This window comes from Phyllopteryx taeniolatus, chromosome 7 (genome assembly GCF_024500385.1).
Source record: "Phyllopteryx taeniolatus isolate TA_2022b chromosome 7, UOR_Ptae_1.2, whole genome shotgun sequence".
Lineage (NCBI taxonomy): Eukaryota > Metazoa > Chordata > Actinopteri > Syngnathiformes > Syngnathidae > Phyllopteryx > Phyllopteryx taeniolatus.
This window is the reverse complement of record NC_084508.1, coordinates 11,114,262-11,139,201: the sequence shown is the minus strand read 5'-3', so window position 1 is coordinate 11,139,201 and position 24,940 is coordinate 11,114,262. Positions and strand designations below refer to the sequence as shown.

The following is a 24,940-nucleotide window of genomic DNA, read 5'->3' as shown; positions in this document are numbered from 1 at the left end:
AGTTATAACAAGGGTAACCAACATAAAAAAAAAAACAACAACTTGGAAACTACACAATGCTGCAGTTTTCTTTTCTTTTTTGGTCAAGGAAGAAAATAAACAGAGCAATACAAATACATCACAGCATATCATAGCAATCCTTGTGACGCCACCACAGAAGCAGTGATGGCACAGCAAATTATCTGAAGTAAGCATCATAGTGATATCTACAGAGTTGATTTACAGCGAAGTGCAGTTTCTGGATCCCAGCCATTGTGAAAGTTCCTCTATTAGCATTTAGCTAACATAACTAGCATTCGTAAGACCACACCAATAAGTGTGCAGTGTTCATAAAAAAAGATTTAAAAACATTTACTTTTATCCAAAACAAATATTTGGGGTTTCTTGATGAAAATGTAACTTGTATCATCACATTATGCTAATTAAAACACATTCACTGCTTTAGAAGTCAAATATCCATGTTAACTGGGAAGGCTGGCAGTGAAGTAAGAAAATTAAATTGCACAACAATGGGGAAACGTTTTTTTTTAATGAGGAGATGGACATTAAAAAAACAAATATGAACACATGTACATTAGAGTCATTAAATGCTGTGACATGATATAAACAACCAAGTTGATTTCAGTCCAGTCTAGAACTTCTTCCCTTTATGCAATCTGTTGTGACGCCAAATGCTTTCCTTTCGGAGACGCTTCCAGTACGCCCAGCTTTCCTCCTCCAGCTCGTGGAGCTTGTAGGGCGCCTCCAGGTTCAACTGAAAGAGCCTAAAACAGGAAAATACTCATTTTAGACTACATATATTTAAGAAAACTCCAATTTTACTGTAGATAGCAGGGGGGAAAACATACAAGTTATAATGTGTATTGCAGTGTACAACGTGCACAATTTGAGCTGCCTCATGAGCATAAGCATACAATCGTTCAGTTACTTTGAGTAAAGCATTCAAAAATAACCTGGTGCGATGAGCCACATGCTGCTTCACCAAGACTTATCTGATCACATATAGCAGGCAGATTTTCCATTACAGGTACAGCATTGAAATCTATCGATATGGCTGCCCGTATCGATCATAATTTCTGGTGCACAATGAATAACAGCAATTCTCAACTTGTGGGTCGTGGACCCTTTTTGGGTGGGCCACAGATAGATAGTGAAAAAAATTACGTTTTCTTATTAAGATTTTTTCCCTTCAGTACAGAGGCGTTCCCACACGGAACATAGAAGGAAAGTGACAAGAAAGTTATTTTCGTGTTCTCTAGCTACAAGTTTATTCTGTACACAAATACAGTGCAGCTCAGCCTTTGGCTGGTGGATTTATTGGCAAGCAATATTCTGTTGGCGGTACAGTAAACTAATTTGAAACAGCATTTAAAAATACAATATACTGTACATATGTTTTCAGAGGCTATTTTTAGACAAAAACAAATGATTGTTCTTCAGGTCTCTGAAAGTGGGTTGCGATTTTGCAACAATAGGATTATGTGGGTCCCAGGGTGACAAAAGTTGAGAACCACTGCTGTACAATATGCACTTTTCCCCAAAAAGTTTATCCAAAGTCTATACAGCGTATTATACATAGGTATAAGGAAAATTGGGGGTGGGGAATCACATTGTATAAACATAACTGTACCTAGGGGTTGCGGTAAAGGTGTAATTTCATTACAATATGATAAGTAATGTCTAATTGTGATAGATTTATATATAACATAAATATATAAAATCTATATTTAAAAATAAATAAATAAATAATACATTTCCACTGCATGCCAAGGAGGCGTACGGAAATTCAATCTGACGGCACCCTAACTCTGAGAGTGTGCGTATTCCAATAACGTTTTGAGCTTCTGAACGGTCCAGAGTGTAGCGGAGCAGCGCCGGAGTACATTCCCGAACGCACACTGAGAATCATGACGGCCTCGCGGGCAACACCATGTTTGTTAGATTTAACGTCTGCAGCAGATATATTTCGTGTACTGCCACTTTACAGAGCACATCTCCAATGTTAAAAATTGTTGAGTAAAATATGGGCAAGTTACTATGGTGTTTTTAAGAAGAATGTGACCACTATTGACATCAAAAGGGAACCGTGAAGCAGCTCGGCAGTTCGACATGAACGAAACTATTGAAAGAAATCCAAGGAGAAGCTCAAACCTGGCAGGACTGTATCATTTTCAACAGTACTGTAATAAATTGGTTGTAAATTGTATCATGCATCAATTGGTTACGTATCATTGAGAATTGATTTGAGCCGATCAGAGTCCTTCTTTTCTAATGTTGAGAATATGATGTCATGTCATTGATGTGTTTCACGAATCGTCTACGTGACTGAATTATTACTAACACAACACATGTCCACTTAATGCTTCAAGTGGAACTAAAATAAAGTCAAATATCATCAACACTGTTACTCTTCACATATCCCATCATGCGTAGGCTTCTCCGGCCCCTCGCCACCCCTGCACAAAAACAGTGCAGAACCATCCAAACGTTTTGATTATCTTGATGTGGCCAAATGCATTTGACAAAATTACATTCATTGTTGTACCCATTGACCAGTGTAATTAACTTTAATGAAACAACAATCTAATGACTGCTGTCTTTTATTTGCAGCTGTGATGTTATCATTGGCCAATTACCGCAATAATACTAATGTGTGATATAATGGAAGGAAGATTAAACCCTTCTTACCACTCTGGGTATTCCTCCACTGGTTTGAGTTTGGGGTCTTCTCCCTGTTTGTAGATGTTGGCCCCCACTGCATAAGAAGTCAACCGGACTGGATCTTTGCACACCTCTGGTCCTTTTAGCTCGTCTTTAACCATCCCCTTTCCTTTACCTTTGGTGGCTGAAGGAGCGACATTGCCATTGTTATTAAAAACACGTCGCCATTGATGGAAAGGCAATACACTTTTACTGAAAAAGCTCCTTTACTCACCCACTTTTTTCGCATATCCACATGCTTGTAACTTGTTTAACGCGTCCTTCCTACGGAATGTTAGAAGTAGCGCATTGTTTGCGATGTGTTTAGTTAACAAAGCGACCCTAACTAAAGGGTGGCCGGACATTTTTTTTGTTTTGTTCTTTTTTTTTTTTTTTACAGTAACTCGCTAACTACAGGCGACATTAGCGTACCATGCTACAATTTGACATTCAGTCTTCTACTTCCTTTCCGTGCACTCTGACATGACGCTACTTCTAAAACTGCACTGCCCCCTGTAGACGCCAATACGTACTGCATTCTATTTTAGCTTGTGTTTCATAAAGTATACATTTTACTCAACTAACTGGCTTTATTTCTAGCCGACACGTCTCAGTTGGAGAATAATATATATAATAACAAAACATTACCAAGCCAAATGAAGTCTGACTGTGGATTTTTATCGTTATACTGTTTGTATGTTATTACAGACGGAGCTCATGGAAGTACGAGTTGATGACGTACTCAAGAAGCGACAGTGTTGTTGTTTACGCAAAATTTGTGAGGCGAGTCAACGTTGTGTTGATTCGTTCCGAAACAATTTATATGTTTGAGTTTTTGTCAACGAAAGAGCGACTTTAGAAGCCCGTGCGTTACACTTCGCTAAACCTACCAGGCTGCGTTTTTATGAAAAAAAACGTAATTTTACAATAATTTTTCATTAAACCAACTATGCCTATACTGTATCATATGAATGAAGAAAAACAGAACCATCTTCTCTCTTTCCGCTTCTGGTTTTGTCACATATCCACCCAGACTTCCGTAGACCCGCCGCTCTTTATTCCTTTATTGTAAATGAACGTGACGTTTTTGTACAGTGTTTTCTAATCTGTTACACACTATTGATGTAAAATAGTGTTTGTAGGAATAAAATCTAGACGGAATACCCCCCCTCCCAAAAAAAAAATACCCACCTCCTCGCTTGTAAAACTGAACGTATTCACTAAGTAAATACTGTAATCTAAATATCTTCCTATGGTTCATAACGAATTTTATGGTTTGCCACTATCCTTCTTGGTTTGTAAAAGTCCCTCATCGCGGCTTCCGTAATTCAGTCTCCTCGCTTCGGATGTATTTCCCGAGTTGTGACCTTTTGTTTACGGTCTGTTACAAAGATATATAAAAAAAAAAATTGTAGATAGGACACGCCCCCTTTCGCTGCGTGCAAACGGCGACATTTCAGTGAGTGGGGGCAAAAGTGTAGCCGCATTCCATGTGTGTGGAGGGCACTCAAACCAAAATGACAAGGATGTAGGCATATTGCGGTGCATACGGTCGCACACAACGCTGTACAATCACTACGCAGAACTGCGAATAACTGTTCACAAGTAAAAATATTTTGTGATTTATTTTTCAATATTCTGTATTGGTTTCACACGTTTTTGTGTAAACTAAAAAGCACACCAAACGAAAATCGGTTGAAAAATGAACAAGTTATGCCTTATTTTCAATATACATTCATTACCGTTGATGGGCAAGTTGTCTCCACCAACGTGGCCGCTACGTAGGCACGTCGCGAAGCCGGGCTGCGACAGCCCGCTGCCATATCGAGTCTTCTGTTCATATCTGTGATCAGTCACGTCAAAAATAGACCTGACTACTCTCTCGCTTAACCCCATAAAGAGGGGCTAACCCCGTTTTTTTGTTGACATAAAATACAGACTGTAAAACAATCCTCAAAAATGACTTGCTGCAAAGTGGACAGCCGTCGACGCTGTGGCTCCGAGAGCGAGCGGAGGCGACAACAAGTGAGCTAGCTAGTTAGCCTAGTTAGCTTCACCGGCCAGTCAGCCCGGCGTTCTGGCGAAAAAGGACCGGCCGAGCTGGAGCCACTCTATAGCCTGTGAGGGTAACACTTTCCCTGTCGCATAAGCGGAAATAGTTTCTCAACGATGGCCTCCATTTTCCTCGACACGGTAGGTTTTCGCTTTCTCTCTCATTCGGCTTCACGTTCGACTGATTTCTGTGCCGGACGAGGTGTTGCTGTGTGGTCCGCAGGACGAATCGTCCCCGGCGGGCCTGACGGACCTGTGCCTCACCTTCGTGAGCCAGAACCTGGAGTGCTTGTGCGTGAAGCGTGCCGACGGGTCCCTGTGCTTCAGGGAAGCTGTGCTCTTCCCCCAGGAGCTCGCAGACCAGCTCTTGGCCAAAATGGCAACCGAGGGTAAACACACAACATCACCTGATGTGGCTAAAGTACTCACACTGGGTACGAGACGTGCAACAATTAAGCAATTCATTGACAATTAACCGATTATCAAATTAATTGAGAACTATTTTGGAAATTGGTTAATCGTTTCAGAAACATTTTTTGACTTAAAATTGCGGTATCGGTATTCAGGAGCAATATCGGTGAGTGCTCAAGGGACAGTACTCGTCTCTCGGTCTCGAAAAGAAGTGGTATCGAATATCCCTAGTAAATATTCTCAGATTTCTGTAGTCCTCCTTGAAAGCAGACTGATTGACTTTGTGTTTAATCATAATAAGAAAAGCATCGGGCAAACATCACGTTTTACTTTGGAAAACAATGATGAGCATTTTCTTTCTGTTACGTACCAAACCAGTCACGGAATCATAATCATTTTATGTTTTTGCGTTTTCTTTGCTGTCAATTTGAAATAATGTCCTTTTTTTTTTTTTTTAGTAAATACAATTTTAAATTCCTGTGTCGACGTCGGTTCCAATTGCGGTATTTTAATATAAGTATCCATTTAAATGGGATGGATTTCCCTGTATGCAAAATTCAACTTGTAATGCAGTGAAAAAAACTGCACATATCCAACACAGGTCTGCTGAACGACAGCACGGTGGGCGTGTTCCGGAACTGCGAGTACCTGCGGCTGAGGCGTGCGTGCGTCCGCACGGCGCGCATATCCGCAAAGGCCTTCCAGCGAGCCCTCTGTCCTCACAGGTTGTCGGAGCTGGACGCCGCACGGGTCAACGCCGACCTCACCATCCCCGACATTCTCCACGGGCTGGCCACCAACAAATACTGTCAGGTAAGAAAGGATGTGTGTGTGTGTGTGTGTGTGTGGGGGGGGGGGGGGGGGGGGGGGGGGGGACTTGCTATCCAGTCTAACTTTTCACAGGCTTTAAAGCAAGGGGGTCTTTTCTATTGCGGGTTCCCTCATGGGTCTGGAAAAGGATAGTGCTTGAAAATGTATGCACCCCCTACAACACTTTTAAGCTGTAATATATATGTGTTCGTATAATTGGAGACATGTAAGTTTACAGTACTGGAAACGTTTTTAAAAAAGGTCTTTAAATTGCTTAGAAAGTGCTTGAATTTACAGTCGTGCTCACCATTATATGCACCCATGAAGTCTAAGTACTAAATGTGCAATAGCTCCTGAAGAAAATTAATCAATTGAAAAGACATTTTTCTGTAGCAAACTTGTGTTTGATACAAAAGAGCAAATGATGAGCAAATTTTTACGGACAAATGAAACAAAAATAGAACTTTTTAGCAATGCACACAAACATTTACAGACAGCGCAATGAAGCCTTTAAGGAAAAGAACAACCCTGCCAATAATAAAGCATGGTGGAGGAGCCATAATGCTGTGGGGCTGCTTTGTTACATCTGGTACTGGAGGCCTTGATTGTATCACAAGTATCATGAAATAAGAAAATGATCAAGGGATTTTAGAGTGAAATGTCATACCCATTGACGAAAAGGTCGTTTGAGGCGAAGATCATGGGTCCTCGAGCAAAACAAAGGCCCAAAGCAAAAGCACAAAGGATTGGTTGAAAAGGGAAAAAAAATGACTCTTTTAAAATGGCCAGCAATGAGTCCTGACTCAATCCAATTGAAAATCTTTGGGGGAGCTGAAATCTTCCACTGAGGAAAATACCCTGCAAATGTTTAAGAGCTTGAACAAATTACAAAGGAAGAGTGGGAAAAAATACCACCTGAGAATGGATACAAGAAAAACATTTGGAAGCTATCATCCCTATCAAAAGGTGTGCAACCAGATATTAAGGGGGAGGGGGGGGGGGGGGAGCCAATATTGCTGCACATGCTGTTTTCATTTTTTTTGATTTGACAATATATAAGTTGAAAAAAAAAATCATTTTTTTGTTAAATTACTTTGGAACTCCAATTAAAAGATTCTGATGGTATAAGTTTGGTACATTACACAGGTTATGCAAAAAAATGAAGGGGTGCCAATAATGGTGAGCACGATTGTACCGAAGACGATGTGGCTCAGCTTTACGTGTGGCCTCCGCTTGCCTGTACGCACTCCCTACAAGGACAACCCATGTGCGTTTCTCCCCGCACAGGAGTCCCTCCAGCGATTGGTGCTGACGGGGCTCACCATGTCCTCTCTGGGGGAGCCGAGCCCCCACGGTTTCAGCGCCCTCCAGGGCCTGCGCTCGCTCTCCCTGGCCAACGTGGACTTCTACGACTCGGGTCTGGCCGACGTGTGCTCCCTGCCCCGTCTGGAGAGCCTAGATCTGTCCAACACGTCGGTCACCAACCTCAACCCGCTGCTGGGCCTGAAGGAGAGGCTGCGCTCGCTCACGCTGCACCAGCTGAAGAGGCTGGAGATGAGCACCGCGCAGCTGCTGGGCGTCATCGGCCAGCTGGACGTGTTGCAGGTGAGCGGGTGTGGAGCACCGCGCCGAGGGTCCAACTTTTGTAACTTCTTTTATATGCTTCCGTTTGCCCGCAGCATTTGGACATCAGCGATGACAAACAGTTCACCTCCGATGTCGCTCGGCAACTGCTCGGGCAACCCGGCATACTACCGGCTCTCGTTTCTCTGGATGTGTCGGGAAGGAAACAGGTAACCCAAAGGAATACAGTGTTTTTTTGTTGTTATTTTTGAAACACTGTCCAATGAAAAGCAAGAATCTCAAATCAATCAATTTGTTTTTCAGTGTTTCCCAAACTTTATCAGGCCAAGATGCATACAGTTGATCAACGATTTGGCCCTACAACACATAATGAAAAGTCTAGCCTGTTTGATTTTTTTAAAATGTCGTCCTTGGCGCCATCGCTCGGTCAAAATATAATTGTTTTTACCCTTTTTGGATTTGTGTTATGAGCAAGCTTTGGATACAGAGCGATGTCAAATGTTACGTCTGTATTGTCGTACAAAAATCACTGAACGGTAACTCGATACGCCCATAACGCACGGCCGGAGCTAGGGTGTTGCATTGAAGCGAGCGGCTACTCATTTTTGTATACCAGGTGATTGAAAAGTAACTCCCTATTTTCAAGTACTTGTAATTTATTTCTGAACTATAATTCTTACAAGAAATGAACATGAGAAGAAAGTGTATTGCATGGAGTTTTATGTAAAATTCGGTATGGGCGCCAGCATTAGCCACCAGTTTCTCAAGCCGCTTGGGAACCGCATTAACTGATTTCACGAGGAACTCTTGTGGAATGGGAAGACATAACTTCTCGTATTCGCCCTTCAAGTTCTTCCAAAGTCGTTGGTTTGCTAGTATAGACTTGCTCCTTTAATCATGGAACATACAAAAAAAAATTGAGAAAAATATTACAACATAAGAATAAATTATAAGTATTTTAAAATAGGGAGTTACTTTTCAATCACCCTGTACAAGCCGTTAAAAAGTACATTTTCCATCATATGCCCCCTTTAAAAAATGCCATGTGAACTTTGCTGACTGTTAGGTGTCTTTTTGCAGGTTACCGACACAGCTGTGAAGACGTTTGTAGACGAGAGACCGCAAATGACATTTGTGGGACTTCTGGCAACGGACGCCGGTTTTTCCGACTTCCTTTCCGGAGAAGGAAACCTTAAAGTAGGATTCTTTTTATTATTATTAATGTTTTTCTGGCGTGGCATACATTAGCCTCGTGTTTCCCAACCTTTTTTGTGCCAAAGCACATCATTTACAAAAATCTCACAGCACACCAACTAAAATTGTCACACAAATTATTTAAAAAAATAATGATGATCTTGACTCAATTTCCTCACAAATTTACGTAGTCTTAGTGAAATCTGTAGACCTGTTTATGATCTCGTCCCATTTTACTCACAAATGTACGCACTCTTAGTGAAATCTATAAGCCTGTTGATGTAAATACTAGTCTTGTATGAATTGCAACAGGTGGATACAGTTTAATCATGGCCTATCTATCTGTTTTAAAAAATCAAACACAAGAAAGTTTGCCTACAAATGGCATAGATAGCAAAGACATAAAGATATATTGTTTGTGTGCGTTTGAACAGGTGACTGGGGAAGCCAACGAAACGCAGATCTGCGAGGCGCTGCGCCGCTACAGCGAACGGGAGGGCTTCGTGAGAGAAGCGCTCTTTCACCTCTTCAGCCTCACGCACGTCATGGAGAAGCCTCGGCCGGACATTTTAAAGGTGCGGACGCGCACGCCTGTGTCACTCTCGGTTCCTCATTGATGGTCTTCTACTGAAAAATGTCTCCCCAGCTGGTGGTCCTCGGCATGAAGAACCACCAGGCCACGCTCAACGTCCAGCTGGCGGCGAGCGCCTGCGTCTTCAACCTGACCAAGCAGGACCTGGCGGCCAGGATGCCGGTCCGTCTGCTCAGCACCGTCACTCAGCTCCTGCTGGAGGCCATGAGAACGTTCCCCAACCATCAGCAGGTAGAGAGAGGCTTCTCTTTCTTGGGGTTTGTGTTTTGGTTAGCAACGCGGGTGAAATGGGCTCAGCGGTCAACCACTTAAAGTGTGCAAACAATGAGCCAACATCATGTTCCTCTCTGTTTTCCAGTTGCAGAAGAACTGTCTGCTGTCTCTCTGCAGCGACCACATTTTACAAGAGGTCCCATTTAACAGGTAGGAAGTGAACGCTCGACCGGCCGAAACATTAGGTACAGACGTTTACAATAATACAGCCTTTGAAAGAGACCCTTTTTTTTTTTTTTTTTTTGGTGCTCATTTTCAAGGTTTGAGGCAGCTAAACTGGTAATGCAGTGGCTCTGCAATCACGAGGACCAGAATATGCAGAGGATGGCTGTGGCTATCATTTCCATACTGGCTGCTAAGGTATGCTTGTATGTTTCTTTTTATTTTTGTTGTTGTTTATTTTTTTTTTTAATATATAAATATTTAACTTCTAAATATCTTCCCCAGCTGTCCACAGAGCAAACGGCTCAGCTGGGAGCAGAGTTGTTCATAGTCAAGGTAAAAAAAAAAAGAAATACAATTTTAGTTAGAGTGGTCAAATTTGATGGTTTTAATACACCGTCTGCTCCCCCCGCAGCAATTGCTCCACATTGTTTGTCAGAAGGCCACTCAGGGCATAGTGGATGCCACCCTCAAATTCACCCTGAGCGCCCTTTGGAACCTAACCGATGAGTCGCCGACAACCTGCCGCCACTTTATTGAGAATCAAGGACTAGACCTGTTCATTAAGGTTCTAGAGGTACAGAGCAGACCCAGTCCGTTGTCAACAAAAGTGCAGTTTTAAGCTATAGTATACACGTGTATCTCAATAAATTAGAATCCTGTTGGGGAGTTCATTGTATTTCAGCATTGCAATTCCAAAAGTGACACTCATAAATTATACGGACTCATTCAACACAAGAAAATACTTTTCAGAAGGCCAATTGCAACCTCATTTCTGGAGTAAAATCTTTTTGACTGTTTCTTATGTAACATTGTAATTTCTGGGAGATGGTAAAATGTGGGTTTTCCTTAGCTATAAGCTAAAATCATCAATACAATAACTTAAAATCATAAAATAGTTGATTTTGTGTGGTGAATGTACTGTATATAATGAGTTTTTGAATTAAACTACAGAAATTCTAATTTGAGATGGACCTGTACATAAAAAATATAATAATCCATACGTGACAACTATCTTCGTAACATTATAACTATTTTAGTAACATTACAACTTTATTCTCGTAGCTTCACAAATTCATTCTCATGACATTACATGATTTCCAAACTCAATTTCAAAAACTTTGTGATTTAATTCTCTTAACATTCCGACTTTGTTTTAACTTTACTCATATAATTACAACTATGTTCTTGTAACAATAGCTTTTTTTGGTAATATTACAACTTGATTCTTGTGACTGTACAAATTAAGTTTCGCAACATTTGAAGTTCATTCTCGCAACTTACCTCAGTTGTTACCAAACAACTGACAAAAAGTTCGGGATATTGGACTTTCGGGTTGCATTTCAGGTTGAACCTAAAATGCACTCAACTTCGAAGGTTAATTTAATTTAACCTTGTCTAAACTTCTGAATACACGTCCACTTGTTCAGTGTTTCAATACTTTTTGCAAAGTCCCTCGCCATTCTCAGAGGCAAGTGGAAAAAGTGCCTAGAGACTCACAGTGTCATCAGCAGATTGTGACTGGAAGAGTCACAGAAAGGAATAGAAGTGGATGTCCTCACCTGTTGTGAATTTTGCCATTCAGCTCCTCCCTGTTAGAAAACAGCAAGTTGTGCAAAGTGACGTGCTGTTGTAACATTTACAGCTATTTTTTTAACATTACAAATAAGCAAGCACAACTTTTTCTTCCCAAGCGTGCCATTGTAATAATATTTTAAGTCGGGATCCTTTTCAGTTTTACGTTTTGGTTCCACACTGGTACTGTATCAAATATTCCAAAGTTCTGTGCAGCATACGCGGTAGAACTATTAATCATGCACACGATCAATACAGCCATGCCACATTATCTCCTATTAATGTACTGTATGCCTATGGGGGAAGCGTGACTCACTTGTTTTGCCCTTTCTCCACAGTCCTTCCCTAACGAGTCGTCCATTCAACAGAAGGTTCTCGGCCTGTTGGTGAGCAACTTCTATTTTAGGACCCTATTAAAAAGACAAGCACCATCATGAAAACATGCAAACATTCTTTACAGTGAACCTCCACTTATCCAGGGAGATAGGTTCAACATCCACCCGTGATATAGAGTGACCAAATGAAAATACTTGTTTTAATGCTTTTACAGTTGTACCCCTCCCACATGATTTAAACACATTTGAACTTATATACACACACACACACATCCTCCCAGTTGAAGATTACTGTAAAACTGACACAAAAAAAACAGAAGAGAATTTAACGTTGTATATTTTCAAAATGTTCAACCAAATTATAATTTTGTATGACTAATGTCTGCTAGCTCAATACTCACATGTAATGCAAAACACCATAGATGGGCTAACAGAAATGAGCATAGATGTTACGGTAATTCTAAACCTTCAAACAACTGCTTCTTTAAGCTACAGAACACAAACAGAGCATATAACAATACTCACAGGCATACGTTTCTGCATTGTAACAATGACTATTACTGTTGGGGACCACAGTACAGTGTTAGTGTTATAGAGACCAAACCTTGCTGCAAATAGTGAAAATCAGACGCTCTATCATCTACCATCTCAACACGACACTATCAACGGATAGAACCCAACAACAACAACCAGATTCCACTAGATGGTGCCAAAGTAATACCTTTGCTCTGGCCTGAGCACAAAAACGGAATAGGCAAGTCTGAGCAAATAACGGAGGATGGATTCAAAATAAAAAAATCTATGAATTTGTGAATGCCAGACAGCGGGTATTGAGGGGTTCACTGAATTGCCCTCTTGTCCTGTATTAGAACAACATAGCGGAGGTGGGTGAGCTGCACTGTGAGCTGATGGTGCACACCTTCCTGGACCACATCAGCACTCTCCTGCACAGCCCTGAAGTGGAGGTGAGCTACTTCGCCGCCGGCATCCTGGCGCACCTGACATCGCGGGGGAAGGACGCGTGGACGCTCGGCCCCGAACTCAGGTTCTCCCTGCTGGAGCAGCTGGTAAGAGCGGTCGACCGGGAAAATGCGCGCAACAAAAGCAAACCAAAAAAAGTCCGACACGTTGATCTTCTGCTAGCACAACGTCATCATGAAGTGGCCAGCGCCCAACTGCGAGATGGTAGCTTACAGGTACGGAATTATGGAAAGCCGCTTAAGCATTTATTCGAGATCTTTGATTTCCAGTTTAAAGTCCATGTACCGGTACTCCTTTAGCCTCACTAGTAAGACAATTCACTAGTGGTATGCGGGGGGGGGGGGGGGGAAATCACTGAATTAAATACAATCAAACATATTAGATTGAAGCTTGTAGCTGTGCAACATGTTATGGAAACTTTTTCTTAAATCCAGTACAGTACTTTTTTTACTTCGCAAGTACAGTCCATTGTTTTCCAAGTACAATTCAGTTGTATTTAACTTTTTACATTTTTAGGACTAAAACGTCAGCTTCTGTATTTAAACTATTTGAATGTTGGCCATTATGTTGGTTACTAGTAGAACTACGTGTTACTAATGAGGAAAAAACTGCACCACTACTACTAGTGATGCGCTGGCTGTTAACTAGTAAGACATAGTCGTAGTAGTGAGATATAGTTGTCCTATTAGCACGCCCAAGTTGTCCTACTAGTGAGGGCAAAAAGCGTACTCGTAAAATAACTTTTTTTATTATCTAGTAAGACATTAAAGAGCACTAGGGTGCACTTTTAGCATGATTATGTCTTCCTAGTAATGTTTTTTTTCCTCCCCAATACTGCCTTCCACTACTGTATGACATTTTTGCTCACTGGTAGGACAACTTTTTTCTTACTAGTAGGACACCTACATGTTACTAGTGAGGCAAAATTACTACAGTAGTGGGCATTTTAGTTCTACTGTAGGGTCCAGGAGGCTACTAGTGAGTGATACTAGTCTAACAAGTGGAGCACATTTGTGGAAGTAGTAGTGGGGGGAAGAAAAAAAAAACACACTTGGAAAAGACAGTCATTCTACTAGTGCTCCCTAGTTGTTCCCCTCGTGCTGAATTGTCTTACTGGTGAGGACAAAGAGTGTACTAGTACATGGACCTTAAGACGGATAGCAAGGATATCGAATAAATGGTCAAACGGCTTTCCATAGGGAATAACATGTAAAGGCTTTCAAAGATATCAGAGTACATTAGAATATTGCTCATAATATTGCACACGTATGTTGTCCTGTAGGTCGTTTAATCCCTTCTTTCCTCTGCTGGAGTGCTTCCACACGCCAGGCGTCCAGCTGTGGGCTGCGTGGGCCATGCAGCATGTCTGCAGCAAGAACGGTGAGAGACCATGTACAATCACTGGACACTTCATTAGGTACACACGCACCATCTAATGACATCCACGACAAGCGGATCAAAAATGGCTGGGAGGTTCATCGATTATTTCAAGTGGATTTTGTTCGTGAACCAAAGCCACGTGTTTGAAAATTGGAAATCTTGTTTGTAAACTGTTTTGTTTGTGGCTGAGTCATTTGTCAACAGAGTTTACACTGTATTGACAAAAACAGAATAACACAACACAATGCATGAAGAACCTATGATTTGTTTGTTTAAAACAATACTTAAGACAAAATTTAGGTCCGTTTTCTTAAATTTTGTCCAATTTAATGACACATAGAGTGAAAACTCTATCATGGATACAGCCCTAAAGTTTTATTTATTTATTCATTTTTTTATATATATAATCATCAATATTATTAGTTTAAACCCTAAATGTACCCCAAACTGTGATTCCCAATCACATATATTCACACAGTATACGGGGTGCGTGAAAAGTAACAACAGTAGGTATTAAAAATAGTTTATAAAATCTAAATTATGTCAACTTCAAATTTATTTAAACAAATGAGACATGTTCTTCATTACATGGGGAAATTAAAGTATGTCGTCATAATTCCACATCGGCACCAGTGGCATCAGTTTCCTCAAATGGCCACGGGTGGAATGAACGACTTTCTGAAGGACAATAAGGAAAAGACAAAAAGAAAATCCACGTTAGTGGTTGTTTAACATGTTTTCAGAATTATACAAGCAATTTCTAATACCTAGCTACTTTTCACCCACCCTGTGTATATTCAAACATATCTTACAACAATACCCTTAAAAAAATCGAATAAATGTCTTACAGATGAAAGGACAGAAAGTAGTTTGCTAATGGTGAAACGCGACTCGGCAGGGGTTCACGAGATTATGAATATTTGTGACAGTTATGTGTGTTTGTACTGTTGTTTGTGCGTGGGCACGCACAGCCGGGCGCTACTGCAGTATGCTGTTGGAGGAAGGCGGCCTGCAGCAGCTGGAACGGGTGCACGCCAACCCGCAGACGCACCCGGACGTCGGGCAGCTTACGGAGAGCATTTTAGAGAGCCTGGAGCGCCATCGGGCACGCACGGGCCGGCCCGCCACTGCTCGCCCGCCACCGCTATAAGCTACACCAGGGTAAAAAATATTTATATTTTTAGCGGTTTTCCTGGCTCAAATTGAAGCAGAGGTGATACCATTCTCAACAAGTATTGTTCATTAACATCTTCATTTTTCTTAAATTATATGCTAAAATACAAAATAAAGATACGGGAACCCTCCAAATTTAAAAAAAAAAAATTTTTTAAGGTCCTCTGATGGTGTCAAATTCTTCATCTCTTTCAGGTAACCAATCCTGCAAGACTCGAGTGAGTCTCATGTATAAATAAATGGACAGAGAGGATGCAGTTGTTTGCACACAAACCTAATTTATGTCACATACGAATGTTGCAAGTATGCTTCAAAGTCTATGAGATTATTATTATTTTTTTTTATTTTTTTTCTCCTTTCTTGTTTGATGAGCTGGAGCATGCTGCAATGATACTTGAGTGCTGTAAAATGAGAAAACAAAGAATAGGAAACGGAGGTGAGAAATGTATTGTAGACTACAGAATGACAACAGTCTAATCAATGGAGTGATGTATGTGTAAATGTCTTCGTATGCGTTGGTTACAGTATAAAGTCAAAATACCACAGAGAGTAATTTGTAATTTGACGAGAACAACGGTTGACAATGAATTGTGATATCTGGAGAAAGTTATCATTTTATGAGGTGGAATTTTTACACAACTCCAGAAAGTTGCCTATTTTTCTTCCTAACATTACAACTTTATTCTGCTGGATTCTCTGAATTGAACTTTTTCTCTCAAAATGTACTCGCGACATTTTGAGTTTATTAATGTGACGTCGAAATACCACCAAAGAAATTGGTAATTTTACGCAAAAAAAACAGTGGAGAATGAAGTGTAATATGAGGAGGTAGTCTTCATTTTACAAAAATAAAGTTGTCATATTGGGAGAAAATGGCCGAAATTTGACGCAACTAACATTCTCATAGTTTTTCCCTCATAAAATGTCAAAAACTTTTTTCTCAAAGCATGATTTTATTCTCATAATTTTACGACTTTATAGATGCAATGTTACGAATTTTGGGAATTGACAAAAAAAAAAAAAAAAAAAGTCTGAAAATGCTAAGAAAAACAGTTGGACAACTTTAACAATCTTGTTCAATTTACGCAAAAATTTTGCGAAACGTGACTTTATTCTCGTAATTTTGCATCACACGGCGCCACGGCCGATTGGTTAGCACCACCGCCTCACAGTTCAGAGGCCGTGGGTATGTGGGTAAATGTATGATTTTATTCTGGTATTATAACTTTGAAACGTATTACAAGAGTTACAAGATCAAAATTGCAACATTTTGAGAATGAAATCGTAAGTTATATGAAAAAGAAATTCTCACAACTTCCAGGCTTTAAACACGCAACGTTACAACTTAATTCTTGTAATATTCCGACTGTATTCTTAGTACATTACGACATAATTCTCAATGTTACTGTCGTCTTGTAACGTTTACGACTTTATTCTTATAACTTCACAGCTTTATTGCCATATCATTCCAATTGGCACTCATTTTGGTAACTTGGTGCTATTTTTTTTCTCATGATCCTCCGACTTTATTCTTAAAATGTATATTGTTTCAACTTTATTCTTCTGACGTAGCGACTCTCTCAGCTTCACGTTATTTTGTGTAACGTTAAGACTTTATTCTTGCAACATAATGACTTTATTCTCAAACTACGACTATACTTGCGACGTGACGATTTATTCTCTTATTCTAATAAACATGATCACTTTGACTTTATTCTTGTCATGTTACAATTTTATTCTCTTATACACCATGTGTGAGCACGTTTGTTAGCGTCAAAGCGGTAATGGAATGTGTAAATACGCTTTAAAAGACAAACTGTATTAGCTTAAAGGTTGCATCACATATTATTGTACACTTCATTATTTTGTCTGTGATGATTCGAGTCATTTTAATAAAAAAGTATCCACTTTGGTACAATTGGTCATGATTTCCAATTAGGAAATAAAGAACACACAATCACGCATACATTTACAGTTTTATTTAGCTGACTCGTGTCATATGTGACGACATTTTTGGCTGTTTCCTGAACGACCATGAGTTCATTGACTTTGGGTGTTATTGATTATGTTTTCCAATCAGGAAATAAACAATACACATTTTCCGTTTTATTTCGCCAGTTCGTCTCGTACGTATACATATTTTGGACTGCTTCCTATATGAGTTAGTGTTGGTTGCGCCAAGCACGAAGAGAGACCAAAAAAAAAAAAAAAAAGTGATTGGTCCCCAAAAAATAAAAACCGCCTATTCGCCAATGTATCTTGGGGGTCTCTTCTCTATGAAGGCCGCCATTCCCTCCCGTCTGTCCCGCGTCGGGATGACCTGAAATTGTCGATACACCAACCACTTTATTAGGCACACCTGCGCAATCTAACGAGATCCAACGTCGTCGTTTACCTGTGCGTAGCACATCCTCTCGATGGCCATTGCTGAAGTGATGTCGACCTAGAAAGAGTCAAATGTCAGTCATGGCACACAACTGGTGTAAAACGACAACAATAATAAACAACTCGTGTACCTCCATGCCTCTGTTCATTGCCTCTTTGGCCAGCCGCACAGCAATGGGAGCCTGGGGGACAGTTTGATCATTTGACTTGGGTCAAACAAGACTTGGATTAAATCCTCCTCATTTGAAGTGTAGCTAGGTGTGCGCACAGAAACAAGAAAGAAGGTGGATCGATGGAGGAAACCAGTGGTGTCGTTAGGCCTATTTTTAACCCAAAGACTTCTTGAATAAGCGGGAATAAACTTTGGAATTGACCACCCACCCCAAAAAAGAAAATGCCTTTAAAGTCAAACAATGTAATCTTTGAAACCTACATTTTCAAAAGTCAATAAAGACATCAAACCAACATTTTCTGGAAAAAATAAAATGCCTGAAAAGCCAAACACTGACTTTTTAACCCAACTTTTTAGCAACAATATGGTTCAAATGTCAAATAATTCGAATTTTAAAACAACAGTTTCTGGAAAAGAAACCTTCTTCAAAGAGAAACTATTTGAATTTCAAACGAACATCAAAAATCTAACAAATTGACTTTCAAACTAACATTTTCTGGAAATACTGATGCCCACGATTTCCTATTTGGATGGTGCCACTGTTTGACGCCAACTGGCGGCATCTTGGTATCAAGAAACTTTACACAATAGTTCTGTCGCGCTCTTGTGGCATCTACAAGCCTTTTTTTCGTGGGCATCGGTTACTTGTGGATTTTTGCTATTTATGGCAGGGCACAGTCCCTTTCCCTTGCAAACTTAGGATTTACTGTAGTTGAATTGAGAAACGTTTTTTTTTTTTTTCTGTCAAATATTTGTATTTCATATGCTTTGACTGGGTTCACTACAGTATATTGTAGTGCGCTTGTGTGTACGCTATGGTTGGCCCATTTCTCGAGTCGGCTGCAAATGTGGCCTTGCTGCTGACTGCGGGCGTCTGAGCTGGAGTAGAAGAAATACGGAACGACAGAAGCCCGCAGAGAAAGACGCGAAGAGGGGGGAGGGGGAGTGTAAATTGACAGAGGATTTAATGGTCTGAGGAGGGGAAGGTGGAGGCAGACCTGGGGCAGGATCTCTCTGGCCAGGCCGAGCGCTTCCGCGTATGCAGCCTCTCCCGTCTGGTCCTGCCGCACCGCTCTGTTCACCAGGCCCATCTCGGCGGCCGCCAGCCCCCCCACGCGTCTCCCTGTCAGTGGAAATAAGAAACGCTGCTTATTTTGTACATGTCCCTGCGGAGTACTTTGAACCACCCGCTATATTACGGTTCATAGTTCACACCCCCTGCTGTATCAGCAGATTTTTTTAAACAATTGTTTTTTGTTTTTATATAGGTTTGCCTTCAGTGTAGTACCATGTTATATACTCTGTTGTATACAAACAGCTGCTGCTCCGTGTTTTGTTAAAATAGCAGTAATTTCCGTTAGCCCCTGTATGTCATTTCGTATTATATGTTAGAAGTAAGATAGACCTTTGTTAGACAAAATTATACGGTTCGGTTGAACATTTGGTTTGGAGAACATACAGTATGCCTGTGTATGTATTTTGCTGCTTCATATGTGTGAGAGTGCCTCGTTGTCGGCTGTGAGTGCGTGCACGTGAAGCAGAGAAAGACGGAATTATGGACGGGGAGTCCCAACTTCACAGCCGGCGCTTGGCCCAGGGCTTCGGGCTGGATTGGGCGCTTTAGAGTGCCTCGTTGTGGCATGGGAAGCTGCGATATAATCCAGTCACGGGTGGCTTTAAGCAGATATATTTTCGCAGCTCAAACATGTAGTTATGTGTAGGCATACAAAAAAGGTGCTAATCTGGCATCCATTTTAAATTTAAATGTGTTTAAAGCATGTGGTAGGATTTTTTTTGGGTTTCTCTTTATTACAGAGGTCCACCTATCGCGGGTGCGTCTGGAGTGTGTCCACCGTAATAAACGGGGGTTCACTGTATTTCTCGCCACTCAGATACCACCTGTGAAGATGAGCTCCTTAGCCAGGCCCAGGCCCACAGCGCGAGGCAGCCGCTGACTGCCCCCTGTGGTGCAAAGAAAGGAAAATGAAGGAAGGAAAAAAAACAAAAAACTCAAAGTCAATGCTTCCTTTGCCCCTGGTAAAATATTGTGGAGCGTGACGTCTTACCGGCCCCTGGGAGCAGCCCCCGTGTCGTCTCAATCAGGCCCATCTGTGCAGAACACGCTGGGAAAAAAACAAGCGGACAAGTGAAGGTCGGAGATGATGAGCGTCGTTAAGGCCTAAGTAGAACTCTGCTCAATATGTGTGAAGACCACCTGGACTGGTAGCCTGTCAATCAGAGTAGCTCACGCCTAACATGTTTTGGAGAAATGCTGATTAAAGGAATTCATTTTAACAATTTGGATTTCAAACTAACATTTGACACAAAAGTCAATTTTACTTTTGCCTAAACTGTCGAAATATTTGAATTTTAAACCAACATTTTTTTAATAGGTCTCAAAATTCATACAATTTGAATTTTGAACTCAACTTTTCTGGGTTAAAAAAAAAAAGGATGCCTTTATAGTTAAACTAGTAGAACTATGAATGAAAATGTTCTGGGGAAAATGTTCCTCAAAAGTCAAACAATATGAATTTTAAACCTACATTTTCAAGAGTCAAACAATTAAAATTTTAGATAGTGGTCTTGAAGAATATGCCTGAAAGGTCCAACAACAGTATTATTGTAAACCCGAATTTTATGGAATAGTATGCATCAAAAGGCAATTTTAATTTCAAATAACATTTTGAAAAAGTTAAAACAATTTGAGTTTCGAACCAACCTTTTTAAAAGTCACACAACTTGAATTTCAAACCAACATTTTCTGGAAAAATATGCTTGAAAAGTCAAACAGTTTGAACTTCACGCCAACATTTTCAAAAGTCCAACAATTAGAATTTTGAACCATCATTTTCAAAAGTCTACTGATTTGAATTTTAAACCCAAACATTCTCGGAAATATGCTTCTAAAGTTAACCAATTACATTTGAACACCAACATTTTTGCGGAAAAATATGTCACAAATATTAAACAAATTTAATTTTAAACCAACATTTTATGGAAAACTATTACTAAAAAGTCTAAAGTCTAAGTTACTAAAATTCTAGGGGGGGAAATGGGCCTCCAATGTCAAACAATTTGAATTGTGGACTAAAATGTTCTGGAATTGTATGCTTTAAAAAAAAAATAATAATAAATAAATTCTGGAAAAATACATGTTAAAAGTCTGACTTTTTAATGAAAAAAATCAAAAGTGCAGCAATTTGAATTTCACATCCAAATAAAACTGTCAAAAACTGTTTCAATTTTAACTAAAAATGTTCTGGAAAAATTTTAAATGTCAATGAAAAATGAATTGAGGACTCATAACGCTTGCTAGAATGTCATGCCAATTCCCAGACGCTAAATATGGAATGCTGTCATTCTAAGATGCCCGCTTCCAGCTGGGGTCATTTGGGCAAAATCCCTCGTGGGAATTTGTCAAAGTACGAGCTCTGAAATGGCGAAAAATGCCCTCACCAGCAGTGCGCAGATCACAGGCCAAGGCCAGCTCCAGTCCACCTCCCACTGCCACACCATCAATGGCTGCTATGGTGGGCATGGGCAACAAGGCTGTGTAACACAGTAGAAATAAATGCAAAGTCAAGTTTTTAATCACAAAAATCAAATGGAAAAACATTTCTTCTTCTTCTCTCACCGATCTGAGTCGTGAGGGATCGCAGGCCGTGAACAAACAGGTCTGACTCCTGGTTGTTCATCACAGCTCTTTCTTTCAGGTCAGCGCCTGCATGGAAAAGCAAAAACTACAGTATACGTTTGAACCAAATATTTGTGGGAAAATATATAGTTCAAACAATAATAGATTTGAATTTTAAAACAAAATGTTGGGAAAATATGACTCTCAAAACAAACAATTTGAATTTTGGACCAACAGTTTCTGAAGAGAAAAATATGCCTCAAATGTCAAATAAATCAAATTTGGAACCATTTTTAATGGGAAAATATGCCTTGAACGTCCAAGAATCAAAATTGTAAACCAACATTTTCAAAAGTCCAAGTCATCTAAATTTTAAACCAAAATGTTCAAAGGTCAAACTATTCGAAGTGGAGACCAAGTTTTCTGGGAAAGGTTGTTCGAAAGTTCATTTAAATGTTAAACCTAAACTAGAAAAGGCAAACAATTTGAACTCAAAACCAATATTTTAAAAATTCAAAAGTTTCATTTCAAATCAACATTTTCTGACAGAATATGCCTGAAAACTCCGACAGTTTGAATTTTAAAACATATTTTTCAAAAGTCAAACTAAACTAAAGTCGATTTTAAAACCAAAAATTCTGGCAAAATATGCCCCGGGAGTCAAATTATTTGAATTTTGAACCCAAATTTTAAAAGGTCACGACTTTAAAAACAAACATTCCCGAAAGAGAATATGTTGCAAAGGTCCCCCCAAAATTATTTGAAACCAAACTATTCTGGAAAACTATGCTTCCAAGGTCCAACAATTAGAATTTCAAACTTAACATCTATCCATCCATTTTCCGAACCGCTTATCCTCACCAGGGTGTGAGCATTTGCAGAAAAAAAAATAGTCACGCAATTACAATTTTCAACCAAAATTGATGCTTCAAAAATCTAACTGTTTGAATTCCAAACTCAATTTTCTGAAGAAAAAAAAGTAGGCCTTATGCCTCAAAAATTCCCAACAATTTGAAAATTTGAATTGTAAACCAACATTTTCTGGAAAATATGCATCAAAGGCAAAATAATTTGAATTTCAAACCAAAAATGTCAAAAGTCTCAATTTTAAACCAAACATTTATATCTATTCAAAAACATTGCCTCAAAAGTGTGAGAATTTAATTACACACCGACATTTTCAAATGTCAAACTGTTTCATTCAAACCAAAATATATTACAAAAGTCACACCACTTCCACAGCTTTTACTTGACTCGAGCTTTATTTGACAGCGCTCACCTGCACAGAAAACACCGGGAACTAAACTCCTGAAGACAAGCACGCGTACTGTCGAGTCACTGGACACCATGGACACCAGCTCCCTCATCTGCTCACACAACGCTTTCCTGAAGTCGACGTGCGCGCGTGTGTGCATTATGCGTGTATACGCACCTGTGACACAAACACGCGGCCCAAAGCGTTTCGGGCCTTGTGTCTGCACATGAGCACTTCCGCAATGCCTGGGAAAAAAAAACACAATAAACACATCGTGTTACGACAACAACAAAAAAGCACATTGAAATTGGAGTTATTCAAGTAGAGAGAGAATATCCAAGAATGTAGAATAATTTGAGTCAATGATTCGTTAACTTGCTGCATACAACTGATCCAGAACACAAACATAAGGAATCTCCCACTAAAATCCACACACCTCTAGAAAGTCTCTTATGACAAGTCACCAACTGGCCCAGAATGCTATTGCCCGAGTATCGCCTAGAACTAGGAGCACTGGAAAATGACCGTATCATTTTTGGAGAACAAATATGATCTGCACATTGGTTTACCCCAATAAAGTATCTAAAGACAAGACTCCAGACTTGACTTCTGGTCCAGAATGCTGATGCCCGAGTACCGACTGGACCTCGGAGACTTGGGAAAAATTCCCAACCTTTTTTGTGAGGTACGAACATCAGTAGGTCTCAACTAAATCCACACATTGTTAACCTCAAGCGAGTCTGTCAAAACAAGTCCCCAACTGCTCCAGAATGCTGCTGCCCGAGTAGCGAATAGAACTAGGACAAGTGTAATTCTCCTAAATATTTTTGGGGAAACAAACATGATGAGATTCCAAACAAAATCAAACGTCAATAAAGCCTCAATTAAGACAAGTCTCTACTTGATCCAAACCGCTGCTGCCAAAGAAGCGACGAGAACTAAAAGAAGTGTATAAATCCCAATCATATTTGGAGAACAAACATGATGAGGCGCCTAAATCTAAATCTATGTTTACAAATGATCCCAAATTCTGTCGCACAAGTACTTACTAGAAGTAGAAGTTACTTTTCCATTCATCAGATTATAAATATTTTCTACAGTTTATCCTCACTTGGGTCCCTCCAAGTTGAAACTCATTCACAGCTGGCCCTCCTGGTTAATATGGATATTTGATAGTCGTAGTAATAATAATAATAATAATAATAATAATGCATTTGTTGTGTTTTTGCATGGATTTGAAGCATGTTCGCTTCTCCTAACTAGACAGTCCTACCTTCGTCCTCCCCGGGCAGTCTCTTGAGTTCCACCTCCGGGGCGCCACCTCCGGCCTCCATGTGCTGCTGCTTGCCCCCTCGAGTGCCACCGAAGCCGGCCACGACCCCTCGCAAACCGGCGAGCGACGACGACAAGCCGCGGAGAAGAAGCGGCGACGACATGCTGTCTTCTCTGGAGGATGACGCACTTCCGCAAAAGTTAATACTGCAAGTTGGTCGTCGGTTTCTTCCTGGTTGAGCAAAAGACGGAGGAGGAGCTTGTTGAGCTACCGCTGCTAAACATCAGCGAACAGGTCCATAGCGGTCATTTTGTTCTTGTTGTTGTTTTTTTTTAAATATGGAACTAATCTTTTTTCCTTTTTACAATTCATGGATTTTAATTTTACCGATGTTTTGTGTGTTATTTGAACGTATCTTTACGCCTCCGAGTTGTAAACGTAGCGAAGTAGATGTTATGTGTTATGTTGAAATCCAACTTTTTGGCTCGGACATGACAGATTTCCATGTTTTTGGTGTTTTAAGTGTGAAAACCAAGAATCCCAAAATAAATAAATAAAATATTGAATTAATTCAGTATGTATGTCTTTTTTTCTTTATTTAAATATTGATTTCATTTTCTGTTGAATTATTTCAATTTGTATTCATTGATTTAAATATATATGCATGCATATATAATATTTATTGAGTAATTTCACTATTTATTTATTTATTTATTCACTTTTGGCACTCGGCATGGGGGACCAGAAGTGCCAAAAGTAAATAAATAAATCGTGAAATAATTATATAGTGAAATATTAAATACAAATACATTTAAATATTTAAAAATTGAAATAAATAAATACTTAAATAATGAAATATTTCATGACACATATTTATTTATGTATTGATGTATTTCTTTAATCTTGAGACTCTTGGTCCTCCATATACAGTGTATAAGTGGCCAGGGTCGTTTACTTACTAAGTATTATAACAATATTAGGTATATTGATATTTTC

The 24,940-nt window shown here is 39.9% G+C and overlaps 3 protein-coding genes across 3 annotated transcripts; 1 reads left to right on the top strand and 2 right to left on the bottom strand.

Annotated features, from left to right (window-relative positions):
- Positions 1 to 60: 60 nt before the first annotated feature.
- Positions 61 to 7,556, bottom strand: mrpl54 (mitochondrial ribosomal protein L54). Its single transcript, XM_061779620.1, has 5 exons — positions 7,459 to 7,556; positions 5,017 to 5,182; positions 2,940 to 2,985; positions 2,689 to 2,845; positions 61 to 764 (listed from the first exon to the last, which is right to left on the bottom strand). The coding sequence occupies exons 1-5, from the start codon at positions 7,554 to 7,556 to the stop codon at positions 632 to 634; spliced, it is 600 nt and encodes a 199-aa protein (XP_061635604.1). The 3' UTR covers positions 61 to 631.
- Positions 4,598 to 17,134, top strand: zyg11 (zyg-11 family member, cell cycle regulator). Its single transcript, XM_061780748.1, has 18 exons — positions 4,598 to 4,893; positions 4,976 to 5,141; positions 5,765 to 5,976; positions 7,261 to 7,578; positions 7,653 to 7,766; positions 8,638 to 8,754; positions 9,186 to 9,326; positions 9,398 to 9,574; positions 9,702 to 9,766; positions 9,877 to 9,976; positions 10,064 to 10,114; positions 10,194 to 10,355; positions 11,692 to 11,739; positions 12,558 to 12,755; positions 12,832 to 12,884; positions 13,952 to 14,049; positions 15,021 to 15,210; positions 15,418 to 17,134. Exons 1-17 carry the CDS (start codon positions 4,870 to 4,872, stop codon positions 15,197 to 15,199), a joined length of 2,223 nt encoding a protein of 740 aa, XP_061636732.1. The 5' UTR covers positions 4,598 to 4,869; the 3' UTR covers positions 15,200 to 15,210; positions 15,418 to 17,134.
- A 52-nt stretch (positions 17,135 to 17,186) lies between these two features.
- Positions 17,187 to 24,372, bottom strand: echdc2 (enoyl CoA hydratase domain containing 2). Its single transcript, XM_061780753.1, has 11 exons — positions 23,945 to 24,372; positions 22,849 to 22,916; positions 22,696 to 22,783; positions 21,417 to 21,503; positions 21,239 to 21,331; positions 19,846 to 19,902; positions 19,679 to 19,741; positions 18,778 to 18,902; positions 17,739 to 17,789; positions 17,618 to 17,665; positions 17,187 to 17,542 (listed from the first exon to the last, which is right to left on the bottom strand). Exons 1-11 carry the CDS (start codon positions 24,105 to 24,107, stop codon positions 17,465 to 17,467), a joined length of 921 nt encoding a protein of 306 aa, XP_061636737.1. The 5' UTR covers positions 24,108 to 24,372; the 3' UTR covers positions 17,187 to 17,464.
- Positions 24,373 to 24,940: the final 568 nt, after the last annotated feature.

What these genes read in the sequence shown, in the direction of transcription:
- zyg11 (XM_061780748.1), top strand. Translation starts at nt 4,870, where the DNA reads ATGGCCTCCATTTTCCTCGACACG. An exon ending in CCACCAACAAATACTGTCAG is followed by an intron (nt 5,977 to 7,260) that starts GTAAGAAAGGAT and finishes CTCCCCGCACAG; the next exon opens with GAGTCCCTCCAGCGATTGGT. An exon ending in AGAAGGTTCTCGGCCTGTTG is followed by an intron (nt 11,740 to 12,557) that starts GTGAGCAACTTC and finishes GTCCTGTATTAG; the next exon opens with AACAACATAGCGGAGGTGGG.
- mrpl54 (XM_061779620.1), bottom strand. Translation starts at nt 7,556, where the DNA reads ATGACGCCCAGCAGCTGCGCGGTGCTCATCTCCAGCCTCTTCAGCTGG. An exon ending in AGGCCCAGCAGCGGGTTGAG is followed by an intron (nt 5,183 to 7,458) that starts GTTGGTGACCGA and finishes TCTCGTACCCAG; the next exon opens with TGTGAGTACTTTAGCCACAT. An exon ending in GTGGAGGAATACCCAGAGTG is followed by an intron (nt 765 to 2,688) that starts GTAAGAAGGGTT and finishes TTCCTGTTTTAG; the next exon opens with GCTCTTTCAGTTGAACCTGG.
- echdc2 (XM_061780753.1), bottom strand. Translation starts at nt 24,107, where the DNA reads ATGTCGTCGCCGCTTCTTCTCCGCGGCTTGTCGTCGTCGCTCGCCGGT. An exon ending in GGGGCTGCTCCCAGGGGCCG is followed by an intron (nt 19,742 to 19,845) that starts GTAAGACGTCAC and finishes TTTGCACCACAG; the next exon opens with GGGGCAGTCAGCGGCTGCCT. An exon ending in CAATGAACAGAGGCATGGAG is followed by an intron (nt 17,666 to 17,738) that starts GTACACGAGTTG and finishes GACTCTTTCTAG; the next exon opens with GTCGACATCACTTCAGCAAT.